At 38.7% G+C, this 17,574-nt stretch overlaps 1 protein-coding gene and 1 long non-coding RNA gene across 4 annotated transcripts in view; one reads left to right on the top strand and one right to left on the bottom strand.

Annotated features, from left to right (window-relative positions):
* ttbk2a (tau tubulin kinase 2a) overlaps window positions 1–17,574 on the bottom strand; it is a 28,966-nt gene that overhangs the window by 2,480 nt on the left and 8,912 nt on the right. For 2 of the 3 annotated variants that reach the window (XM_065288634.2, XM_065288635.2), the window contains exons 5-15: window positions 16,709–16,849; window positions 16,480–16,584; window positions 16,290–16,355; window positions 16,109–16,201; window positions 15,894–16,019; window positions 15,654–15,811; window positions 15,343–15,544; window positions 15,041–15,252; window positions 14,361–14,901; window positions 1,605–1,937; window positions 124–1,028 (exon numbers count right to left, since the gene is read on the bottom strand). In XM_065288634.2, the coding sequence (XP_065144706.1) occupies window positions 124–1,028; window positions 1,605–1,937; window positions 14,361–14,901; window positions 15,041–15,252; window positions 15,343–15,544; window positions 15,654–15,811; window positions 15,894–16,019; window positions 16,109–16,201; window positions 16,290–16,355; window positions 16,480–16,584; window positions 16,709–16,849 (2,882 nt within the window). The remainder of the gene's footprint in view (window positions 1–123; window positions 1,029–1,604; window positions 1,938–14,360; window positions 14,902–15,040; window positions 15,253–15,342; window positions 15,545–15,653; window positions 15,812–15,893; window positions 16,020–16,108; window positions 16,202–16,289; window positions 16,356–16,479; window positions 16,585–16,708; window positions 16,850–17,574) is intronic. The other variant, XM_065288636.2, reaches the window with a different exon arrangement.
* On the top strand, window positions 8,623–10,809 carry LOC135778173 (uncharacterized). The gene is made up of 6 exons (XR_010544422.1): window positions 8,623–8,663; window positions 8,804–8,877; window positions 9,493–9,585; window positions 9,754–9,817; window positions 9,884–9,982; window positions 10,654–10,809. It is a non-coding gene; the product is annotated as an uncharacterized lncRNA (long non-coding RNA).

Here is a 17,574-nt window from a genome sequence, read left to right as displayed (position 1 = left end):
GTTAGATCAAATTAACCAATGAAAATCATACTTTGTAAATGGAGGTCTATATATCTTCAATGAGAGAACTGTTTTAAATAGCTTATGTGTTGTGTGCTAGCTTTAACAGGCCAACATTATTACCTTCCATCCACAGCAGAACGGCTCGGTGGTTTTCCTGGAGGTGGGCGGGGCAGGTAGTGTGCCGTAGCGGTTTCCGGACCAGATATGGGTATTACAGGGCGGGGGATCTTGCTTTTGCGTAAAAGCGGGCTGGAGGAGGATGAGAGTGAGGGAGCATCATCACCCTGACGGTCGGATTGAGAACCTAGAAATGACTCATCATCCTGAGAGCGTTCAGAAGAGGCAGAGGAGAGCTGATCTCGCTGCATGACAGCCACGATTACACGCCTCTCTGAGGATAATGAGGGGGAAGCAGAGGGTGAAATGGGAATATGGTGAACCCTCTTCTGCAGCAACTTTTCTTTAGCAGATCCCACTGGTGGGTCCAGAAGGCTAGAAGGTTCTAGCACTGGGATACGGCTGTGTCGACGATTTGGATCTTGTTTGGGCACAGAGGCAGGTGATGAGGGGTTGGGACTGCCATTTTTGCCAGGAAACCCTTCTTTTTTCTTTTCCAATGAGGGCTGGTGGTGCTCTGTGGAGTGGTCAGGTAAGGCGAAATCACTCTTCGGCTCTTTGAGCTCTGGTAGCAGCTCGTTGGCATCTCTCTGAGCACCTGAAGAAGGTGTATGACAGCCGTTCATAAGAACAGGACTTTGCGGAGAGGGAGGTGTGCGTGGCGACAGCACAAGGCTTGGTAACGGGCTAGAAGGTTTCTGAAGTTCATTTCCGTTTAGCAAAGGATCACCTTCCCCGTTAGAGGGACTGGTGGATTGGAATGGGACCAGCTCCTGTGGAGAGTTGATGTCTGCAGTGTTGTCTTGTGGATGGATCACATTGTTACCATTATCAGAATCATGTCTTTCCAGTGGAACGCTGTCAGATGCAGACTGGGAGGACAGCACAGAGGGCCGCTGAGCAGTTAGCTGAGAGAGGGAGAAAGATAAAGGAGTATGCATAACATGACCTTAATGGATAACATGACCTTGATCTCAACTGAATATCTCTTGAGTGGAGGGAAGTTTTCAATACCATCTTTTCAAAGACAAAGAAAAAATGATTATTGCAATGAACTCACTGCATTTGACCACATATATAAATAATCTACCCAAACACACATGCAGATACAAACGAATCCTTGACAAAACACATGCAACATCTAAAAGTTAGGAAAGAGAAAACGTTTAGACATCTTGGGAAAAAAGATGAGATTAGCAGAAACAGCATGTGTTATGTAACCATCAGGAGCAAGCCTATAATGCTTTACAATGTCACCTGACCGTTTTAACATACACAACTTTGACAAAAAATTTATTTAAGCATGCACAAACACAACTGGGGGAAGTTTTTTTGGAGCCCCAGTCAAACACAAGAACTGAAACGCAAAAACATTTACAATGTAGGAAGAGATAGGTACTGGAGAGAAATGTTTGGTGATGGGACGGATTTGACAAGAGGAAATTGTGGATTAATGGAAAGCACAGAGGGGTTTGACTATTCACCTGTTGAAGCTGAGCACGGGTGATTCGTATGACTGAGGGAAACTTGGCATTTGCGGCAGCTGCTGGAATGGCAGGAAGTTTCCTACGTCCAGGTGAACAAACGGCACGGGAGTGGGAAGGCAATGGCAGCGAGGCGTGGCACGAGGAGGTGGAGGAGGAAGGATGGTGTTGGTGGTCTACAGACTGACTGCGGTGCATCCCGGGTGGAGCACGCTGGTGCAGGGGGTCCGAGAGGGTGGTCAGGAGGGTGTGCGGGCTGGGGGAGCGTAGGAGCAGGGGGCTGCACGTCCTTGCCACAAGCTCCTCAGGTTGGGATGCAGGAGAAGTGGGAAGCTAGAAAAGCAAGGTGAAGAACGGTTGACGGGAGGTGATGGAAGTTGGGGTGGGTGAATGGGTAGTGAGGATGTAAATAATAAAAGGGAACAGTGAGAATATTGATTAAAATGGGTAGAAAGATAATTATGGATAGGATGTTTGAGCATGTAATAGAAAATTCTGTTGCATCCTCCAGAGATCTCCGTACTAAAACTAAGCTTCAAGCGAGTCAACATTACCACACTTTTCCTCCACTGTCTTGACCAGGGTAATAAGGATAGAAGAGCTCAGGCAGCAAGATCAGGTTAACTTACATAAGGTTACATAACAGAGGAGGAGGACATTCTGTATCTTATTGCTGTGTAGTGGCGGCCGGTAACTTCTCTTCCGAGGGACTCAAATTCAAAATATGTGTTCAGAGTGTCGTGTGTGGCTCGTCATGTCAAAATATGTGTTTGGTGCATCATGTTAACTTTTGTGTATCATGCATCATGACCAAATATGTGCCTGGTGCACAGGCTTTGAAAGGGTTTATAATAAAAGAAACACTCACATTCACAAAATACTCACAAGACATTAACTTAATCTCATGTGTAATCAGAGTTAAGTGTTAAGCGAGTATCTGGCAAACGCGAGTGTTTATTTTATTATAAACCACTTCAAAGCGTCTGCGGCATGCACGTATTTTTAACATGACGCCTGATGTGCTTAGGTTCACATGATGCTCCAAAAACATATTTTGACATGATGAGCCACACACATGATGAGCTAAATACCGTATTTTCAAGACTATAAGTCACACTTTTTTCATAGTTTGGCTGGTCCTGCAACTTATGTTAGGTGCGACTTAAGTCAAAATTTATTCATACTGACTAACATGAACCAAGAGAAAACATTACGGTCTAAAGCCGCGAGAGGGCGCAATATGCTGCTCCTGTAGCCTACGTTAACAGACACCTAAGCCCTATTCGGACATGACACAGACCGCGAAACACTGTAAATGCAAGTAAATGCTTCTTTAAGCGCTTTTATATTTAAAAGAAACACGCAAATGAACAGGAAATGATGCAATTTCCGTGTATATTTACAGCTGGTCTATTCGCACTGGATTAGTATTACCTGAGGTAATTTCTCCGGACCTTTTACAAAAGGTAAAAGTCGCCGTAACCTTTACTGACATTGTCCGTAATGATTACTGACATTGTCCGTAATGATTACTGACATGGTGCCTTCGGACAGGACTAAAATCACTGAGAAGCTCTGATAATAATTGCTTTACCCCACCTCCCTATGTAAAACTAATCCCGTCCGAATAGTACTCTATTGAGCCTGTATATTGTCACTGTCCGATGAAAACCACGTATGTCCATTTTGCCAATTTTAAGATTTTTCGACGGATTGAATGTCAAGGTTCATTTCCGTATACAGTATGCTTCACTTATCTAAATCGCCAATGAGAAGTGAAATCATGTCATCTGATTTTCAAGTATATCCATTTGGTGTCAAAAAGCTGTCAATCACGCCAAGTATCTCCCGCCCTATGGAAGCATCTCGCCGGTCTAAGGGTTCATCGAAGCTCAGCACTGGATAGCCGAATAAACATAGCCTGGTGAGGCAGGGACTTTCCTTCATCAAGGTAAACGTTTCCCCCCTGATGCCAGACGTACGTCTAGGAATGACAAAGTTACGGTAGGACTGTGCAAACAAAGTATCTGTCTAGCTGCATTACCATGTCAGTGTATTTAGTATCTGTCTAGCATTACCATGTCAGTGTATTGATTTATTGTCCCTTCATAGTTTGCAAGAGACATTTAAAGGTCACGTTCTTCCTGATCCCATTTTTTAAACTCTAGTTAGTGTGTAATGTTGCTATAATAGCATAAATAATACCTGTAAATGATAAAGCTCAAAGTTCACTGCCAGGCGATATATTTTCTTTAATCGAATTCCTATTTAAAAGCCGACAACGAACGGCTGGTTTGGACTACAGCCCTCTATTTCCTGCTGTAATGATGTCAGTAAAACGTTTTTTTTACTAAACTCCGCCCACAGGAATACGTCAGTCACCAGCTTTGGCTCAAACGGCTCTGCTAAGCTAAGCTGCTATCGAATCACAACACACTAAACAAACTACACAATCAGAACTCGATACGTTTTTCTGAAGGAGGGACTAATAGCACAAGGAAGACATCAGACCGTTTCTAAGACAGTGAAAACAGCGCTATACAGATAAGTAAATTATGTGAAAAATACCACGTTTTTTTACATGTGAAACATGAATACATGTTATATTGCAAACTATAAACACAATCAAAGCTTCAAAATCACAGAAAGAATGGGAGCTTTAATAAATTTATAATTAATATTAAAGCTCACGTAACACACGCTGTTTCTGCATTTCTGATATTAATCTGGAGTACCTATGGAGTAGTATGACATCCTTTATATCTCTGAAGAGTCTTTAGTTTAATCAGATTTATAAAAGAAAGATTAGCTTTACGGAATCTTTCCGATAACGTACGAAAAAATGAAGAAGGAGGAGTTATAACACGGGAGGAGCGAGTACGAGTCATGCAACACTATACAACACTGTTTTAACTTATGATTCACTACATGTTCGTGTCATTTATATAATATACACGCGCCTATTTCCAACATAAGACAGAAGTCTTACTTACCACGTGTAACTCGTCATAAAAATCAACCGCATCAAACACACACGCAAAACTCCGCTGCTAATCCGGATAATAAACTATATCCATTGTTTCCATAAGGCTGGATGTCTTCTCCTTACATCCAAAAACACACTTCTTGTTGTGCCATTGTTGACTTTTGAAATTAAACAAAGCTGAGTGGCGTGATAAGCTGTTAGCAAGCTCTAGCGTCTCCCGCTGACTGACGGCTGGGCGGGGTTTTCCGGGGGAAGTTTTCCGGCGGAAGCCCATATAAAGAAGTGATACGTATCGAAAACCCCTGAAACGTCAGTTAGAACCGTAATCGAAAAAAATTAGCCGAAACTTGTACGAACCCTGGCGAAGTGCATTCGGCACAGAAATACTCTGAAACACGCCCAACTGCATTTTTGACACTTTGCCTACGTTTAGCATGAGGAAACAACTCTATAACTGTGTTAATAAGTCAGAATGCTTGAAATACCATTAAACCCCCCCTTTAAATAAACTAAGCGTATTTAATAAACTAATGCTTTGTGTACACCTAAAGACTTTGAAAAGATTTAGAAAAGACTTTATAAGATTATCAGCTCACATCTAAAGACTTGGGTTCACAGTTTTTAGTCTCAGACTAAAGATTTTACAAACACTGAATCTTGTAGTGACACTATTTACAAGACTACAACAAGATTATTTTAGCTTTTTATCATCATGCTCAGCAGTGATTTAACAAAAATGTATGCGCGTGTCCATTGTGCTTTCACACCAGCTGCGTTTGCAGCGCATACTGTGCAGTTTACAGTTTTTCTCAGTCGCTTTGGTACAATTCTCAGATCAGAATTGAAATTCTCAAAAGTACTTGTTCATTTCTCACATCATTGTGTCACTTGTGCACATCAAAAAAGCAGTTTCTTATTTCTTTGAACAAGTTGCAAATGCTTTGGTACATCCATGCAAATGATTATGTACAATTCTCTGCTTTTTCCTACATTATCGATTGCTTATGTCATGTTGATCAAAATGTATTATAATGGGTCTCTGTTGAATAATCTTACCCCCCACAACATTTAGGCATCAGTTCATAGTACAAGTCTTTACATGCAAAATTATTGAACAAGTTCTCATAATACAGTTCTCATAATTGTGCCGGTCAAACATATTTTTTTTTATAAATTTCTATTAGAAGTTTTTTCTAAATCTGTCCTGACTTGGTAAATTGCTCCCAGGTGAATCTTGACTTTCTCTAACAGACAGAAACGTCCCCAGCAAGCAAAAACTGAGATGTTGAAATGATGGCTAATTATAGACCCAATATAGTCCAGCTATGAGTAACCCACTTCTACCCTAAATAACCTTGAATTTGGTTACATGCCATTTTTGCCCAAATAACTTGAAGATGTATGATATTCCAACAGGTGTTCAAGGTGTTTGCTTTCATTTCTTTTACATGATCTAAAAGTATTTGCATTGTCTATTTTTTGGCTATGGTTAGATGTCTATTAGACTTTCACTGGCAGCACAAATTTAGCCTTGTTAGCCAAACATGCTTGCTGGGTCAGGAGGTAAAGGAAGACTTCAGTGTAAGACAGCACTGCATGTACAGTTTTCCCTAAAGATATTGTTCAATGTTCACATGTTCACTTTGGGCTATGCAGTGCTGTCTTTTCCTTTCTGTATGGCAATGACATGGTTTGTCAATGAATTACAGTACAAACAGTAAAAGCGTAAATGTAAATTTTGTTTAGTCTCTTGCAATCAAACTCCCACATAACTTACACTAAGGTGTAAATTACAATTTACAATACTTGTCGTCAAAACTTTAGCGATAGTTTACATCAGGAAATCACTTCAGAGTAAACAACATGACTAAACAATTTGACTGTCTTATCCAATGACACATTGACTTGTCATTCTGATGGCAATGACATGTTCATTGACACAGATATTTGAGAGATGAATTTTGAGTAAGAAAGTGGCTTTTGCAGGTTATCCATGGTGTTTTGCTATTTGTCCGAATTGTTTTGAGAAATGCACTTACTGTTTTGCAAATTGTGAGTATGATTCGAGAAATGTACCAAAGCGACTGAGAAAAACTGTAATAACAGTATAAAAATCTCAAGTTCACATTACTTTATTTTATATGCATTAATGAGCAAAACCTCTTCAAGACGGTTTTTGACGGTCAGTGTAATTTATATAGCTGTGATTTGTTTAACCCACATTGTTTTCGTGCTGTTCTGGTTCGTGTAATGACAGATATAGACACAATTCACAATTATAGACATAAAAAGCCCTTGGCACATTATTAAATCTGTTTCTCTTAAGTTTTAAGATAAAATAAAAAAAATCACTCAGTGATTGATAGCATGAAGCAGTCGATCGTGTTTCCCGTCAACAGTTTAAGCATAAGATTTAGATGTATTGATGTACGTTATCTGTTTCTCTGAACAGTATTATGAGGACTCATTTGCTGGGCAGAGAGTGAATGACAGCGCAGTCTTCTGGTGTTTTTAAATATTTCATTGCTTTCTTTTACATTGCTCAAAGTCATGACTGTTTGAAACACACCCCAGCGGGCATATGACCGACCTTCAACGTTGAAATTTGGTTGAAATTAGGTCAGTTGTTTGTTCAACGTTGAAACAACGTTGAAACAACGGTGAATGGTAAACGGTTGAAAAAGGTTAATAAAATGCTTAAAAATCAACGTTGAAATTTGGTTGAAATAACGTCAGTTGTTTGTTCAACGTTGATTCAACGTTGAAACAACGTTGAAACAACAGTGAAGTAAATGGTTGCAGAGAGACAATAAAATAATGTTTTATAATATGTGAATCATTCAGAAAAAAATGTAAAAACTCATTTTATAATATTGATGAAATTATAAAAAAAATGTAACAAATAATTGAATATACAGGTAGCGAGGTAATCTCGCGAGATTACACGATACTGGACTGTTTTAACGGCTGTCTGCGAGATCTTGCGTATCACACGAGAAAATGCTTCAGAGAAAGAAGAGGTAAGGAAATATAAGTCAATGTAAACGTATAACGTTATTTTATTCACATATACAAAGTGGTATGACAAAAAAGCACGACGCCAAATCGGGTTTTTTTCTGTTAGTTGCGAATGTATTCGTTATAGTAGTTAATTTACTACCACGGGATGTTCCCGCCGAAATTGGATTTCGTTATTATGAATATTAATAAATTAATATGAGGTGTGTTTTTATCAACTTAACCACTTGGTTGTTTTTGCTTCAGAAAAGCAACTAGTTATAAATGTAAGGGCTTTTTGGACAACTTCGGTGAAAAAGTGTTGATTTCGTAGTTCAGTCAGCGTAACTTGTATCCGAGAGGTCTTACAGGCGCCACAGACACCTATCAGCCTTTTGTAAGGAGGAGCAGCTCGAGTGCGGTGCGGTCAGTGTTAGCTGCTTAGTTTCTCAAATTACTATTACTGATAAAGTGTTAAAACTTAGATGAGATGTTGGTGTTTTATGGTCACGAATTCGCAATAACGGATACGTTTAGCAGTTCGTGTTAATGACATTAATCCAAACTTATTGATGACATGATAACATGGGCGTCGAATCCAATATTAATCATGCTGAGGTTTTCTCGACAGGGTAATGTGTATAAATGCAGTTATAAAATTAAAAGGGACAAGATAGTCGACGTGACCCTCATGTTTCCATGGCAATCAGTCAATTACATGTTACGCTTATGATCGCACCTGCGGTCATTCGCGCAGTATCCATGATTTTAAGCGGCTTGAAACACTTAAGTTAACTCCTTTGTACGAAAATATCATGTCGTGTAAGTTTGCATGTTCTATTTGAATTGAAATACATTGTAACGGTGTAATTTTGCTTACTTGTTGAATAGTTAGCAAGTTTTAATGGAAATAGAAAATAATGGTTATCTAGACAAATGCTCTTGTTTTTAGTATATTTTTATAACTCTTTTGTAATGTCTTCGTTATCAGAGCCCTTCAAATTAGAATAGTGATGATGATCTTGTCAATGCTGACTGAGATTTTCATGCATCAACAGCCACTACATCTGGATCAGGTAATGTTGTGTTAACCCTGCTATTCTACAGTATTTACTTAAATGCAGTATGCAAGTGTATGTATTCATGTTCTGATAAAAGTCATTATAGAATTCTCTACCAATATTGCACTAATTTTTCTTTTTTATATTTTGTCAAGATTGAACAAGAAACAGACAGCAAGGGTTGTCAGGTCAGAAACAGAATGACACACAAACACAAGAAACTTCACAGGTGAGAATTGAGAGTGGCTTTTTAAAAACACCTGCTACTTGTTTCTCAAGACTGGTTTATCATTGTCATTAGGAAAATATAAGAAACTAATTTAGGATACAATGGTTACTTTTCAGCACAGCAATTAATTTATTTTCTATGCCACTATTCCTTCTACAGTATGTAGGCCTACATATTTCAAACACTTTGTTTTCAGTATACAGAGACAAAAGTTAATCCAGTGTTCAGAGTGGATGTTGATGCAAGTTTTATAGAGGCTTCATATTGACAGAAAAAAATGGGTCTTTGTGGTGGTGTACATGACAGCATTGATTTGTTCTTATCTTTATGTATTATGGCTTTAATCATAATTTTTTTTAATTGTCAATGAGCTACCACCTACCCTGGTAATGCACCACCAAGATACCATGTTGTAATAGAAATCCGTAATTTACCATTTCTTTTTTGTGAAACGTTTCCCCTAAAACCTTACAATGCATTTAATATTTGTTTTGTAACCAAATCAAATTCTACTAATCCTAATAATTAAGATGCAGTGTTTTGTATTTCACAATTTATGTTTTCTTTTTAAAAGGGGCTATGACTTGTTTTTATTTTATGTGTTTTAAATTGTAGGCAGATCAACATGCAATTTGAAGACGTGTGATAAAATACAGAGAGGTGAAGTAGTGTGTCTTTCCAGATCCCCAAATCATTCCTTCTTAAAAGGTAATGAATAGTGTTATGACAAAAAATGTAAACATTCTTAATTTCTTTAAAAGTTGTACTTGGGCCACAGTTTTCTGTATTTCTAACCAAAAGATTACATTTATATTTCTATACTAATGAAATTTGTTTTTCTTTTTCCAAACTTTATCAAATGCAATGATCGCTAAGATGAGCCTGAAGAGGAGATTTGGGAAGATGCTGTTTCGTAAGTCGCTTTGCCAGATCACCTGTGGTAAGTTTGTAAAACATATATTAAAAATAGGATTATAACATCTCCTAATCAAAAGTTTTTGATCAGGTCGGGATGTCTGCTAACAAGATGCCTTGCTGGTCTGGGCGAGTTTAAAGGCTTACACAGACAATCCAGAAGTTCTGAAGTCCATCTTCGATTTCATTGGTAAGGGACTACACAAAAGGCTGTTTGACCCACACGTAAAGCAACCTGTCAGTGTTTGCTTTGTTAAGCATCTCTTTTAGGGGTGTTGAAAATATAAAGTTAATATCACTTAAGCATTCAGTATTGGATTCATTTGTAACCACATCGATCAGAAGCACCATTCACTACCATAGTATTCTTTATCCTACTATGTAAGTCAATGGTGCTTCTGGTCAGTTTGGTTGCAGACATTCCTTAAAAAATCTTTGTGTTCATCAGGACGATTTAAGGTGTAGAAACATCTCAGCAACCTCAGTTGTTGCAAAGGGTCTGAATATGTATAATGTAAATATGATGTTTTCTTTTTTCATACATTTGCAAAAGTTTCTAAAATTCTGTTTTTACTTTGTAAAAATATCTAAACAATTACAGTATCATGCAACAACATAAAATTGAAAGTGAAAGGTGTATGATTTCTGAATGCACTGTAGATGATATTAATTGAACCTCATTGTCATCTTCATAAACACAACAGCTTTGTTCTTTCATCAGATGGCTATGCAATGTTTCAAGTCAGACTATCAAAGAAAACGCATCTTGCCCTGATGTGCAATAACAAGATGTTTTTGTACATGGGCTAAAATGCAGCATTTTTTGAAAATTAAATATCTTGTGTTTTTTTCCCTCCTTAGATGCTGTCATCATATTAAGTACAGCATGAGCCAGAATAGATGGGTGGTGGTGGCCATAAGAAGACTGTCAACTAAACCAACAACAAAATTCATATTTGCAGTTTTTCTTGAATAAAGTTTTTCTATTCAGATTAATAAAATGACTTTTAAACATGATTTTGTTTCATATTTTATGATTTTATTATATATTTAGAAAATTCCACTTCTGCACTACTAACTGGAAACCTAACTGTTTGAAAGAATGTGTTTTATCCATAAAAAAATATTTTTAACAGCTGCTTTCATGTTTATTTGGAAAGGGTAGGCACCTGCCATTTTATTTGTCCACATTTAAACTTTACCTTCCTTAAGTGTTTAGTTTTATGAATGGGGTTGTACTGTAAGTTATGCGTAGCAAGTTGGATTCATATGATAATTGCACTAAAAATGACACGTTTACAGTAAATAATTTAGTGAGTATTGCAGTGTAAAGTAAAAATCTATATTTAGTGTTAAAAACAACAAGGAAATAGAAGGTTGAAATTGCGTCATGATATCAACCATAATTCACCTATGTTGAAAGTGTGACGTTGAAACAACGTCGTGATTTCAACGTTGAAATTTTTTGCAAAACCGAAAGGTAATCCAACGTTGATTCAACGTTGGTACCTGACGTTGAATCAACGTTGAATCAACGTTGAAATGCCGACTGGGACATTTATGACATTTATGGTGTCACATGTATGACCGGACGCGTGCGGTGTACGTGCTGCTCTAACTTGTTAACATGGGCCCCGAAAAAAACACGCGCCGCTTACGCGTTGCTCACGCTTGCGGTGTGAAGAATGTAAGCACATACCAGAAAACATTAGCACGTTATGCCATTCAATAGAGTAAACTGCCATTCAATAGAGTTAGCATGTTAACACAAACAGGCAATATCGCTCCACTTTTTTTCTTTTTCCACTCTGTCGTGGTATGAATGGCAGTTTACATCAAAAAGACACGGCTGCTCTGCCCACCGCTAGACAAGGCGCTCCTCTTTATGCACGGTCCATTTTCGCCTACTAGCGCTCGTTGTGTTTCCACGTCCATCGACATGTTTCTTTGTTGTGACTGATGGCTTCCTGTTTCCGGAGAACGCATTTATTGGTTGTTGATTGTTTTACGTCATGAGACTACGCTGGGACTTGCGATAATATCAAACATGTTTGATATGAAAGACTAAAGAAAGACTGGCATAAATCGGGTCGCCGACTACAGATTATCACCTCACAGTTAACGATCGAGACGACGGGAGTGCGCCGAGACTCCAGTTAGATTCCTAAAGACTGACGGTCTTTAGTCTGGGACTGTGAAAATCCTTTGGTGTACGCTAGGCATAAGACGTAGGCTATTTAATAAACTGAGCGTATTAATCTGTCAATATGAAATGCGACTTGGCCATTCCAATTAATGATCGGTAGAACGCGTATCGACCACCGTTACTGTAAAATAAGCACGTATGTCCATTTAAACTCAATTTTGGTCAAATGTGGATTATATCTTTACACTGGCAGGAATATGGTTACATGTAAAGATGCCGTACCAAGTATGACAACGCTACATTCAACTGCTTTTGAAATACACTGTTTTTTTCACTTCCTGAAAAGTAACCGTTTTGGACATACGTGAGTTTTATCGAGCAGGGACAATATTCTGCTATTGTTTATGTTAGCTGAATAACCCTTAGGGCCAGATTTACTAAGCGCTTGCGCCAGCGTAAACCATCATTTTGGCGGTAAATAGCGATGTCGGAATTTACTAAAGACGCGCAGTGGATCATTAGCGCTGAAAAGGTGTGGTCTAGTTCTTTTTGCGACTGACCTGATTGCATATGCATTTCTAGGAGTTTCCCTTTCAGACGCAAACATTTTGGGAGGAGACTATTTAAATGATTCACGCAACGCGATTTACTAATGTTTGCGCATGTGTTATGTATGGCATTTGCGCGACTATTTAACGCCGAAAAAAAGCATGTCTTAAATCATTTTGCGCTCGAAATGGCTGCAATTGTTGTTGCTAGGAGGAGACATCGCAGAAATCAGAGACTGCATGGTAGAAGGGAGAGGATTTCCAGGATCATTTTACCAGATAAGTTCACGCGTCTCTCTGCCTTTATTTATCGGCCTGTATATCACATGCACCTGCAGGAGCATCATCTCTGCTTATTTGCAACCATGCGCTAATTTGCGCTGCTCTTAGTAGATTGGTTGGTCATTATGGAAATCAGCTGTTGCGCCTGTGTTATTTAATTAGCGCTTTTTTAGTAAATAACCCGCAGATATCACCACTCCCATCAGCGCATTTTTGGAATTGCGCTCATGCGCTAATTTGCCCTGTTTAGTAAATCTGGCCCTTAATGTGTTACCTTAACATGTACGGACACCTATTCAGCCTGTTCTCTGTGCTATTGTTTAGTTGAATAACGAGCCTTTTCAAATTAAATGTCTGTTCTTGGGCTTGGATTTTGTGAAATAATTTACTTATAGTCCAGTGCAACTTATATATGTTTTTTCCTCTTCATGACACATTATTTGACTGATGCGACTTATACTTCGGAGCGACTTATAGTTCGGAAAATACTGTACATGTTTTAACAAGATTTGCATCCTGCGCCCTCGAAAAATCAGACACCGGCTGCAACTGTTACTGAAAAATTAACAGCCTTTATGTTTCTGCCATCCGCATGTCAACACAATCTCATGGCAATTCATAACTATTTTACAAGATAGCAAATTTATATAAATTTGTATGATCTCATTCATATATTTTTGTAAAATGTACTTCTGCCTCAATGACACTGTTATGAGGTGGGGTTATGGGTGGGGATTTCATACATTTTTTGAATCATACATTTTTGTACCGGTCACATGTTTGAATTAGTCAAAACTAGCCACCTCAGACAATAGTTACAAATTCCAGTGAGATCAGGCTGGTTCGGCAGAAGAAGGGTTAGCTTTATGTCACCCAGAACAAAGAAACAAATACAGGAGGGATTTTGTTAAATAAAAAACCTAAAAACTTCACTGTAAAAAATACATGAATAAAAATGTAATTCAAAGCCATGGGGCATTATATAACCTTATATTATATCTTATATCTATCAATGGATTTTAGTAGTTGAAGAAAATATCAACTACTAAGGTAGTTAAAGATAACTAAAAGCCACTATTAAAAAGCCATGAATGGACAAAGCTTTACTGTACATGATGCAAAGAATGAAAGAAATATATCCAAACAATTTCCGATGGGCTGAAAAATGGCCTGAAAGTATAAGCCCAATTAACAAACTTGTTGGCATTGTACCTCTGTTACCATTAACATACGCACTAATTTTGTTTTCAAAAGGTTTAAACATTGCCATGGTACAGCCTTGGTTCCTATTTGGCAATGTCACAATCAAATATGCTGGTCATTACATTGTAATGACAACATTTTCAACATCAAATCCATATTATTGTTTAATGCGAGAAACTGGTCTGGGGATCACCTGCCCAAATATGGTGACTACTTTATGGAAAACAATATGGAAATTCATATTCATTTACCTTTTAATCATTAAATAAAACTGATAGGAGGCACTTTTGGTGACAAATCTGTACACTGGGGAACGGTTCAAAAAAAGAAAAAGGCCAAGTTGTAGAAGTTGCAATAACAGTAATACTATTTATTTGATGTGTAATTACCTGTGTAAGTGCTCCTTCAGCCAGTGCCTCAGCAGGGCTGGTGGGGGTAACACCTGTAGCAGGGACAACACTCAGCTCCAACCGCTCCATTCTTAGAAGGCTCTGGGTGGTGTAAGTGGCAATGCCTTCTTGTACTAGACTAGGAGTGGACTCTTTGTCTGGTGATTCATCCATTGGCTGTAAAACATCTGGTTCCTCTTCACAATCACCTGATGGACTACTAGTGAGCTTGGCCTCCCGGCAAGGGCTACTTCGTGCCACATCTCTGAAGTCCTGCAGTTCAGAGCCCTTCTCCACCATCACCCAATCATGTAACTCAACGTCTTGTAGTCCTGAGCTCAGGTTAAGAGCGACAAAGCCGCTGTTAGCAGCACCATCACCCAGCTCAAAAGAGATCGGGGAAGCAGGCTTGAGTGAGCCACCACCAGAGCGGAATTCCTCGTCATAGTGCCAAACATGCTCAGCATGACTTCCATTGGCCAAGCCAGAGACACCATTACCTTCTCCTTCCTTCACTGGACCAGGTAGCTGCTTACCAGAGCTGCACACAAAATGAGTTTGAAAACAGATTCAAAGACAATCTTATACACACTATTCAGTAGACAGAAATCATTATGATATCAAGATAAACCAAGGAAATGCAATCTTGGAATAATGCAATAAATGTGCAAGGGACCTACCATGCCTCAACAAAACGCTCAGTATTGGGTTTGGGCTCCAAAGTTAACCTCTTTTCCAGCTCAAAACTGTGAATATTGCGCAGTTTCCTCAAAAGAGGAGTCTCTCTATCTGAGGGCACCACTTCTGATCGGACTCGCACTGGAGAACCAATGCTAGGCCCTGCATGGGGGCTCTGAATGCCTTGGTTACTATGTTCCTCCTCTGTTGCCATCTATAAGGGAAGGACAACAGAATATAAAACCCAAATGCTACAGACAGAGGTGTCTGTTAATGACAAAGCAGACTGTACACATTATGCTACCTTCCAGACTACAGGACAGATTCGGTTGCGGTTACGGTCCAGGTCCTCCCAGACATCGGTTTCCTGGTTTCTGAGTGGAAGGTTAGGAGATCCGGGTAATTGCTCAGGGCGGGCATTGTCTCCATCACTGAGCTGCTCGTGCTGGAGACCTTCATCTGTGTTCTCCTTCAGATCTCCAGGCACCAAAGAGGCATTCACAATGCTGCAAAAACCAGAAAAACCAGAGCGGTTTTCATTTTGATACTACAACTATCAAAAATCGCAAAATGTGTGTCCAATGAACTTAAAGATGAGCAATCACATTGACTTACCCCATCTGAGCTGGCGTGAGGCGTGTGTGGTGCTGTGGTGTGTTTGCTGCGGTGTTGATTGTCATTGGGCTGTCTGAGCTTATCCTTTCCCAGTCATAAGGGTCATTCTCCACTACGTTATAGGTTCTCATGCTCTTCTCAAAAACGGTCCTCAATAGCTGGAGTAAAAAGATTGGTAGTAATCAAATCAGCTTGACCACAAACTGTTACATCTTCCATAGAAATCTGCTGAACTTTTACCTGATAGTCTGGTTTGGTAAAATAGTCCAGATTGCTGATGTGGTCCAGAAATACGCTAAAGTCTGGGGGCAGATGCTTCAGCATGAGGCGATGATCGTACGTCTCTTTTAACTTCCCCACTTGCTCCTAAATAAATAAATATAAATGTTACCATAATTTCCCAACAGGCAGTAAAAAGCTAATCATAGCATTTTGTAATCTAGCCTGATCAGCACCTTGTCTTTTATCTTCCTCCAAGGTAGTTGCCCGACCAAAAACTCCACCAACATGTAGAACAAAGACCACAAATCATCATGTCTTCCCATTTCCTGTGACAGACAGACCAAAATGTATCAGAAGACAGGATTTATCTTGATCATTCTTGAGGGTTTGACTTACAAAAGTGATTCTTTTTACCTTGTTCTTATGAGCATTCATTGAGGCGTAGCGTACTGTACCCCTAAAACCAGCAACTGGGCGGGGCTAAGAGAGCAAATATATTAATAGGATGCATTTATAAAATCAGGCACACTCCAGATAAATAAAAACACACAAAAATACATACAAAGTTAAAAAAGTAGTATAATAAAGCAATGTTGCTACTGACCGGTCTGACTTCTTGGCAAGAGTTAGTAAATTGCCGTGCCAAACCAAAGTCTAACATGTAGCAAGTCCGACATGTGCTAGGAAATCGGCCCATGGCAAAGTTGGACTAAAAACAAAGTAGACAAGCACAAGAAGTTCTGTGATTCAAGGAACAACTACTATTAAATATACAACATAGATTGTTACACATGAGTTTTAACTGAAAAAGAGTTTCAACTAGCATTTCTCACCGGTTTTATGTCACGATGTAAAAAGCCAACTGAGTGGATGCTCTCAATAGCCTCCAGCATCTGCAAACCCAGTCTGAGAGTACTGCTCACTGTAAAAGTGCCGCGGTTCATACTTCTCCTCAGGTCTGCTAAATTACGACCCTGCACCACAAGCAAACCATTAAGGGCCCAACATTTGACTCATAGACAAGTTTAATGGAAAGTCATAAATAAATGCATCATTGCTACAAAGTCTGAAGTCATCAAATTCATAGTGTTACTAAATTTAGGATCCTATTTCTATATGAATTATTAATGGTTCTTATACATAGTAGAGTGTTTATGCATGTTTTCAAACTTTTTAATATCATCTATAAATATTTAGTTTAAAATTTGTGATAGCAAATTAAGGTCTTGTCAATTAATGATGGTAACAATAGTTCCACTGGGGTGGTGTGTTTATGATAACATAAAAATGTATCTTGCGGTTCCTTTCACAGTGTGTTATGCTCCTTAACTCTTTCCCCGCCAGTATTTTTCATGATTTTCACAAAAGTTTAATGCCTCCCAGAAAATGCTCTTCTTTAAATATATAAACATACAATATATTAAATGAAAGAACAGACCCTCTGCTTTCAAAAAAAAAAAAAAAACTGTTTCATATCAGTTCTCTTTTTATCACCTATCAAATATAACTGAGATAATTAAATTTTTTGTAAAGGACTTTTGATAGAGATCAGATGCAGAGCGATTCTCAAAACTTAGAACATACAGCTGTTTGCCCTAGTGCGATACTTCCGGGTTTTATAAGCACGTTTGCAGCACTTCAACTTCGCCAAGGTGCTCTTCCGCCATACAATATAGTTTTAAGTTTTTTCTGCTTAAAA

This window comes from Paramisgurnus dabryanus, chromosome 17 (assembly GCF_030506205.2).
Source record: "Paramisgurnus dabryanus chromosome 17, PD_genome_1.1, whole genome shotgun sequence".
Lineage (NCBI taxonomy): Eukaryota > Metazoa > Chordata > Actinopteri > Cypriniformes > Cobitidae > Paramisgurnus > Paramisgurnus dabryanus.
The sequence above is the reverse complement of the archived record's forward strand: the minus strand, read 5'-3'. Positions and strand labels throughout refer to the sequence as shown.